Genomic DNA, 9,075 nt, shown 5'->3' with positions numbered 1-9,075 from the left:
TCGGTTGCTCATTCTTTTGCAAATGGTCACATTTCATGGAAACTGAAAACTAGATGGGAAAGAGCCACTCAAAACTTGATCTCCTACAGGATAACACACAATTAGAGAGAAGCTAACTTCAATGCTAACTCGGCAGCAAAGCATGGGGCGACTTTGGATATAGATGCATCGGAATGGAGTGCAACACGGCCAGCTTTTGTACCCAAAATCTAGAGTCCTGATCAGGTGTACTTTAGATTTAGCTAGAGTATGCTCACTCCTTTTGCTCTGTGGTGGGAACCTATCCTGTAACATGTTAACGATGTCTCATCATGTAACCTTATATTTATATTAATATATTCACATTTTGCTTGCAAAAAAAAATGCTAAATTCTCACAGGATATGTAAAATTAAGCACTCTAACCTAGGTCTCAGAAAAATACTGTCAAATACAATTATAATGTTCATGCAAGATATTTATGAAAAGATGCAATGATTATTACCTATATATTAAACTAAGTTTCTAATAACTGCGCTCTTAATTTTAATGCTAAATGAAACTTCTAGACTATAATCATCACCGAAAATGAAACAATACAATTATCCCTAAGTGCATAGTATAAATAAGTTTTGATATTAGATGAAATACCAACGGAAAGGGGATGGAAATCAGACGGCGGGGGAAATCGTGATGTTTACAAATGTGGGGGGTTATTATAAACTGGTGACAAATATGGAGGGATTTAGACAAATTAACCCAAGATTAAAATGTATTTTTCATACTTTTACCATTCATTTATTATATATAAAAAAAAAAACCCAAAACCCTTCACCAACATTAAACATTAATTCATCACACTCTTGTTTCTCATGTAGAATAATAGCATAAGTTCAAAGAGAACGTGAAGCCAAAAGAGAGAGTGACTTGCACACTAGCTTGCCCGACAAGCTTTTCACACACACACTCCCTCCCCAATAGCTAGCTAACAATATATAATGGGAAAAACTTCGCAACCAAAACAAAAGCCTCCATATTTGTTGTTATTACATCTCTTAGTGTTGTACGACATAAACAAAAACCTACTCTTTTTGTATAGGATTAGATATATAAGTTTGTTGCCGACTAAACTAGATATTATGCATTTCCAAAGGGAGCGAGAGAACAACATATATAGCAAGATGGTTTTATTGAGCAAATGATGGGCATTGAAAAAAAAAACAAAAACAAATAACTACTCCCATTGTTGCATGGGATGTAAGGATATAAGCGAGGTCTCTTGTTTATTATTAGTCTTGAGAACTTCTGATTTAGCTATACGCGATGATGAAAGTAGAAAAAAGTGATGTAGAGTTTGTTTTTGAAAGTTGAGAAACTGGCCGATAATAGTTTTCATAATGTTGAAATGAAAGCAGCTAGAGGTAAAATGTTTGTGCGTTAGATCCCAAGGAAATAGTGAGTTTGGGGCATGGGAGATCCAAAATCAACTCCATATTGCCAAGTCTCAAACCTTGTTAGCAATTCGGATAATTTGTGAATATGTATTTTTGAAGGCTAAACAATTAATACTTCTGAATGTTTCAAAGATTCGCTATAATTCGCGTTTTTTTTTTCAGTCCAGAAATATAAAACACGTATTCACGAATTAATGAAAAATTCGTTAAAAAAAACGGCAAATTTATGAGAAATCATTTTAATGGGAATAATAAAAACATCTAAATTTTCTCTATATTTTAACTGAGACTTTGAGAGAGAAGGAATAAGAAAAAAAAGAAACAAATTTTCTTCCAGATCTATGTTTTCGTATAGATCAAAGCTTGCTTTCAAACTTTAGATCTGTAAAGATGATAAAACAACAAAAAATTGGCAAATTTGTTGCTTACATATCAATAATTTTGCTATTCCACTTTGAATATTATAGAGAGGGGGGGTCGAAATGGGTGTTGAAGTGTCGAAGAACTAAACCAAATATTAAAGAGTGGGTTGGAAGTTAGAACTTCGGTAGGGTTAACTTTCAAACCAATCACGTGATGTACTGTTTCCAAATCCCAATACTCAAATAAGTAATTTTATAATAGTTTATAGTAATGGGCCTAAAGGGCCGAAGGTTACTCAGAGAAACTACCCAGGCAACAGTACAAAAGGTAATCAAAGTATAAAGGGTGTTTTTTTTTTCTAAATACTAAAGCAACATAGGCGTTTTCCTATGAGAATTACCGAATTTTTTAAGGAAAACGTTTAATACACGTATTATATATATAGCGGATATTTAACGAATTCCAAATATTTGACCGAATGTTTGACTGTACCGATTTTTTGGGTTACCGAATAATTGTCGCGGGTCTCAAACACCACCAGATTGAAATGGAGCGGCCCTAGTAACATGAGCCCATTGTTGCAACATGTGAGCCCATAGCCCAACACATGAACGTCAACATCTTTCTTTCTTGTTTGTACCCACAAAAATGCTCACAACGCAGAAACAAACAAACAACCCCGATTTCACCCGAGCTTTGTATGATTTTCATCCTCCCTCATTCTTCATAAATCGATTTTACATTTTCTTATTAAAGATCAAATCTAAAATTGATAGTCATTTTTGTATACATATGATCCCTCTTTATTATAAATTAGAGCAATCAAAAAGATTAACTATAATCTTACGTATTTTGTCGTGTTGTGTTGTAGGTGATTGACTTAACGTTTGTTCACAGTGCATTGTTGTATACGATTGCTCATGACATTTTAACAATTAGTTGTCTACGTTAATCTTTGGTAAAAAAAAAATGTTTAGAACTCAATCAAGAGAAATTTCCTTGTCTGAGAATAACGTGGCAGTTCAAGAAGTATGTGTGAATGGGCTTTGTATGAAAACCACCTTAGTTGAAGAAAAGCTCGATGAAGGGAATATTCAAGAAGCTGAATCTTCTTTGCGGGAGGGTTTGTCGCTTAATTTTGAGGTTAGTCACAAAGATGATTGGTCTTGTAAATAATTATAATTATTTAGCTAACATCAACAGTACGTCTTTATCTTGAATATTGTCAACCTGTATCGGAAATGGTAATGTTATGTCCTACTGAATGCACGTCATATGTTTTTAGTCGAAGCATATAGTGAGTGTGTTTTTATATGGGCTACCAGTTCACCAGAAATCAGTGCAGTTTTGTGTTTGCCATATTCTTTTCAGGAAGCGAGGGCACTTCTTGGAAGGTTAGAGTATCAACGAGGCAACTTTGAGAGTGCTCTTCGAGTATTTGATGGGATTGATCTTCAGGCTGCTGTACAGCGGTTGCAACCTTCTTTAACTGAGAAGCGATCTACTAGATGGGGTCGGTCAAGCAACGAATCAGTACCTACAGTTTCCCAGCATGCGGCTAACCTGGTCCTTGAAGCTATATACTTGAAAGCGAAGTCCCTTCAAAAGCTTTGGAGAATAACTGGTGAGGATATTCTCGCTAGTCAACCTTACAATTTTCAGAGAGATTTGTAATAGTCCTGATGAAACTTCTCTTCTCGGATATGTTAAAATCTCAATCCTCTGAACAAAATATTTGTCGTGCTGCAGAGGCTGCTCGGGAATGTAAAAGTGTTCTTGATGCTGTCGAAAGGATCTTCAATCATGGCATTTCTGATGTTCTAGTGGACAATAAGTTGCAAGAAACAGTTAGTAAATCAGTAGAGCTTCTTCCAGAGCTCTGGAAGCAAGCTGACTGCTATCAGGAAGCCACGTCTTCTTACAGGCGTGCTCTTCTTAGCCAGTGGAACCTTGACGACGAATGTTCTGCAAGGATCCAAAAGAGTTTTGCCTTGTTTTTGCTTTACAGTGGTGTAGAAGCTTCCCCACCTAGTTTAGCTGTTCAGATCGACGGGTCGTATGTACCAAAAAATAATCTTGAAGAGGCGATTCTGCTTTTGATGATTCTTTTGAAAAAGTTTCATGATGGGAAAACAAAGTGGGATCCTTCGTTATTGGATCATCTTACATTTGCACTCTGTGTGTGTGGACAGACTTCTGTTTTGGCGCGACAATATGAGGAGGTATTACCTGGAATCTTTCATCGCTGTGATCGATGGAACACATTAGCTCTTAGCTACAGTGCAGCAGGACAAAACAATGTCGCCTTGAATCTGTTGAGGAAGTCTCTGAACAAGCATGAAAAACCAGATGAGCTCATGGCATTGTTATTATCTGCCAAGATTTGTAGTGAAGACCCCCTTCTAGCTTTTGAGGGTGTAGGGTATGCTCGGAGAGCTATTGCAAATGCTCAGGGGAAGGATGAGCATTTAAATGGTGTAGGCTTTCGCATGTTGGGACTTTGCTTGGGAAAGCAAGCTAAGGTTGCATCTTCAGATCTGGAGAGATCTGATCTTCAATCAGAAGCTTTGAAAGCCTTAGACAAGGCAATTTGCTTTGAAAAAGATAACCCAGATGTACTTTTCGAGTTGGGTGTTCAGTATGCTGAGCACCGGAACTCAAATGGTGCTCTGCGGTGTGCGAAACGATTTGTTGATGCAACAGGGGGGTCCATGTTGAAAGGTTGGAAGTTGCTGGTTTTGATTTTATCTGCCCAGCAACGATATTCAGAAGCTGAAGTGGTTACTGATGCAGCTTTGGACGAAACGGCAAAGTGGGAGCAAGGACCACTACTCAGGTTAAAAGCAAAGCTGAAGATATCTCAATCTTTGCCCATGGATGCAGTGGAAACCTACAGATTCCTCCTAGCATTGATTCAAGCCCAGAGGAAATCTTTTGGGCCTCATAGAAGTAATATACTTCAGGTTAGATTATATCTATGCTACCTTGTTATTAAATTGCGTCTGTTCTGATCCATCATCCCTTAAAAGCAAGTCATTATATGGTGCTTAGGGGCCTTAGGGTCATCACTGGTATATTTAGGCAGATTGGACTCTTAGTTTGGCAATAACTAGTAAATCATGCGTACTGTTTATTTGCATCTCCGGCTCTTTGCCATGAGAAATAGTATGTGATTGTTATCCTTGAGTCAGTTGGATAAGTTTGCTTAGATCTCAACCCCCTCTCTGAAAGTGGGAGAACCCCAGGCTCCCTGTTTACACATATTATATTTTTATGACTAAGGATTTCTTCATGTATGGTGTTCTTTGGTCATTACAGTACACTATTTACATTATTACTGTATCATCAATTCAGATACAAACTTATAGCCTATTGTGTGACCAATATGGATTTATTGTAATTCATGTAACACTTAAAAGTTTGTTTAGTTGATATTTTCGATATATTTATTTTCTTGGAATTATTTCTTAACAAAATATATAAAGGGCCATATATAAATGTTTTAAATTGTCCTCTCAAGAAAAGGTATTTCCGATCAATCAAACACAAGTTTTTTTATTCATTTAGGATAAGCGACACAAAATATCATATAACATATATGTCTTTTCTTTTGAAAAGGCTCTTGGTTTAAGGCAGACCATGACCTGTCACCTGTGTATGCAACAAAAGAGTTCAAAGCTTAGAAGCTCCCTAAGGGTATGATCTTTAGAGGGAGTACAACAAAACAAAGCAATGTTACACCCTTTCCTAATAGCATGATTATTAGAGGCAGGTTAATTTACATACAGAAATTATAAGCCTTCCAACAGCAGAAGGTACTAAGTAGCTCTAATCCCCAATGACTGACCCACTGATATTCAATCCTCAGCACTCAAACAAATAAAGTAGCTTATGTATAATCTTTTTAGGAATATGATTATAAATTGGTTTAGAGTTGGGTGCTCCATAGTTGAAATCTTGAAAACCCAAGTCTCTAAACTCCATGAACCCTATACCAATCATACACCACCTTAACTTTTATCAAGATCGTGTATATCTCCTTGGCCTCATGCTAAAAGATCCTCTGATTATGCTCATTCCATAGAAGCCACAGAATAGTCCCGCGTAGATGATTCACAAGCCACCTGGCCTTCCAATAGCATCCTTCCCCAAAGCTTCCTTGATACTGGAAGGGGGACCGCACAGGAATGGTATGAAGCAAATGTTCAACTGGTGAGGAAATGATCCTCGTTGTCATCCATGGTGCTAGAAAAGGAGCGCACACTTTATAATCCCATTTTTTAAAAAATGTGTGTTAAAAACTGACTTAAGTTTAAACCGAATGCAAAATGTAGAAAACATGATGAGGAAGAGGAGAAATGAATTGCATAGAACTGGATGCACAAAAACAAATCATTACATGTGAGTGATCTGAGCATGATTGTGCAATGATCAGAAGATTTTGAAATCATAATGAATTCGCACTCATGTCTTTGTCATTGCTGATTCACAAAGAAGAGAACGGAGCGAGAGTAAATGAATGAATGGCCTAGAGAAGAGAGAAAGTGACTTGAGATAGATGAAGAGAGAGTTGATAGATTTGAAGATGGTTAAGAAAACCTTGAGGAAAAAACTTAAGTTTGGGAGTTTCATTATTGCCTTTTAGGTAAAATAGTACTTAAATGGTAAGTCGTCAGAGACAGTATCGTTTCTGATTGCTTGCTTGGCCAGTTTATGAGGTTCTTTTTCTTGGGGCGACTAGTTTGGCTAGCGGATTAGGTTGCATAGCTAGAACCGTCGACAAGAAATTCGTCTGGATGTTATCCCGTAGAAAATTTCGGTATTTGGATATGTCAAAGTGGAATAGGTAAGAAATCCAAGTAGGAATGCAGAAAAATTAAAAACTGACAACTTAAATCATGATGGCGATTTGAAGAAGCAAAAGCAGAAGTTCTTGCTATGAAGCAACAATGACACAATATCGTTGAAAAGGTCGAATCTTATCAGAACAAATGATCAATGTTGACATTGATATGGGTTTGCTGATGGCTATGATTGCTTTCAGTCGTCCATTCCCCCACCCACCCACACACACGTTTAAATCACTACTGCTGGTATGGTTAATCTGATGCATACCAAAGCTTTTATTATGTCAGATACTTTATCCTTTAAACAAAGAAACCTACTTTACTCTTTGCTACATGCTTGCTTCTAAATTCATTTATAGTCTTTGTTTTAATGTTAGATGGAGGACGATAAGGTCAGTGAATTTGATGTCTGGCAAGGACTTGCAAATATATATTCCAGTCTTTCATATTGGAGGGATGCTGAAATTTGTTTGGAAAAGGCTAGAACTCTAAAGCAGTACTCTGCATCTACATTGCACACTGAAGGCAAGATTTTAATTATTTTCCTCTACAAAGAATATATGCAAGTACCATTACCAAGTATTATGCCACTTTCTCTTCTTTAATGATTAAGGAGAAAATTTCATCTTGTGTATGTTTCGAAGTCAGCTTAAATGGAAAGGGATGCTGAATTTGTCGAGCACTTTTTACAGAAGGCATGTTCCAGTTTATACTGTGTGGTGTCAAACCATAGGATGTAAAAATAAAGGAGTTTGCAAATATGAATGTGCTTAAGAGTTGAGTCTCCCTTATCTCTTTCTGAAAAAATCTGAAAATTACTTGTCAACTAGTGTAAGTTGACATTCTTCGAACCCTTGCCCCTTTTCCATGCTACTTTTATCCTAATAAATGTAAACCCAAACAAAGCAAAGAATAAAAAAGAAAGAAAAGAATGAAAAAAGAACAAACTACCGACAGGAATGCATCTCAAACCATCTTCATTTGCCCCATGGTTGCTGACATTTTTTTCCTGACAACGTTCACCCATCTGATGGAAGTGAAGAAGACTATATTGCATTGTCTTCCTAAGACGATAAGATTTCCATACTTACACATACAACAATTAGTAAGTGGGTAGACGTTGATTAGTTACATACCACTCATACTTCATCACATGACTTTTTTAGGTGTTACATACGAAGAACGTGGACGAACTCAAAAAGCGTTGTCTGCTTATAGTAATGCCCTTGTAGTGGACCCCTGCCATGTGCCTTCTAAAGTATCAGTTGGTGCTTTATTGTGGAAGATGGACACCAAGTCATTGCCGGTGGCCAGAAGCTTCCTGTCAGATGCGTTGAGGCTTGAACCTACCAACCGCTTTGCTTGGCATTACATGGGAATGGTTCACAGAAATGATGGACGGGTAGCTGATGCTGCTGACTGCTTCCAAGCGGCATCAATGCTTGAGGAATCAGATCCCATCGAAAGCTTCAGTTCATTTCTTTAGAAAGCTCTCGTGGTTGTGTCATCTAACTCCAGGAGCTCCAGCTCAGCTGCAATGTAAATTGATTGGGCTGGAGATTTTCATGTTGTCAGTGAGTTATATGGAAGAAATTAACTAGAGGAAATATTGAGCTGTGTGCTGGTTGTATTTGTGAAAGCATAAGGTGAAGGGCAAAGTATTCGAACATTACATTGGCCTTTTGTTTTTTGTTTTAATTCTTTGTATTCTTTGTTGGGTTAACGTGTATTACCCCCACTCCCCAGGGAAATTAGGGTCTCTCTCCAAATACACAAAAAAAACACGATCAACCCAATTTGATTTTATTTTCTTCTGTGTAATTGGGGGACCCTAATTTCCCATCTAGTGGGGGGAAATCCTAATTGGCTCATCTGGTGGGGGTAATACTCACTAACCTTTCTTTGTTTCGTCTGTTCAAGTTTACTTGACATTGTATGTATGTAATTCTTTGAAAATCGTAATGCACATTTCTTTGTCTACATCATATTCAACTTTTTGACACATTTTGTTCTGTACTCCACTCCATTTTATTTAAAGCCATTTTCTCAGCTAAGGCTACTAATCTACCACCAACTAGAGAGGAGAAACGTGGTCATTGGAATTTTAGGGTGTGTTTGTTAACTGGCAAACTTCTAGTGGGAAAATATAAGATTTGCCAGTGTTTTGGAGAAACGTGGTCGCTGGAATTTTAGGATGTGTTTGTTAACTGGCAAATCTATAATGGGAAAATTTTAGTTTGCCAGTGTTTGTTTGCAAAAATTTATAGTGGGAAAATATAAGATTTGTCAGTTTTGCCAGTGTTTGTTTACATGGTTTTTCTCCAGTGGCAAATGATATTTCAATTTTTTTGAGATATATTTTTTGGTTTTCAAACTCAATGAAGTATAACAAAAAATTAAATAAAATACAAATTAAATAAAATAAAATACAAT

At 36.9% G+C, this 9,075-nt stretch overlaps 1 protein-coding gene across 2 annotated transcripts; it reads left to right on the top strand.

Moving 5' to 3' along the window:
- Positions 1 to 2,404: 2,404 nt before the first annotated feature.
- Positions 2,405 to 8,622, top strand: NPG1 (tetratricopeptide repeat (TPR)-containing protein). 2 transcript variants are annotated; one of them, XM_086572526.1, is made up of 6 exons: positions 2,405 to 2,493; positions 2,667 to 2,938; positions 3,167 to 3,419; positions 3,545 to 4,758; positions 7,020 to 7,167; positions 7,809 to 8,622. In XM_086572526.1, exons 2-6 carry the CDS (start codon positions 2,765 to 2,767, stop codon positions 8,126 to 8,128), a joined length of 2,109 nt encoding a protein of 702 aa, XP_086428652.1. In that variant the 5' UTR covers positions 2,405 to 2,493; positions 2,667 to 2,764; the 3' UTR covers positions 8,129 to 8,622. The 2 variants fall into 2 exon arrangements, with proteins under 2 accessions (XP_086428652.1, XP_086428651.1); XM_086572525.1 differs by having other exon boundaries at positions 2,444 to 2,938.
- The last annotated feature ends 453 nt before the right edge of the window (positions 8,623 to 9,075 follow it).

Source organism: Coptis chinensis, chromosome 7, assembly GCF_015680905.1.
Source record: "Coptis chinensis isolate HL-2020 chromosome 7, ASM1568090v1, whole genome shotgun sequence".
In the NCBI taxonomy this organism is placed as follows: Eukaryota; Viridiplantae; Streptophyta; class Magnoliopsida; order Ranunculales; family Ranunculaceae; genus Coptis; species Coptis chinensis.
This window is presented reverse-complemented; position numbering and strand designations above follow the sequence as displayed.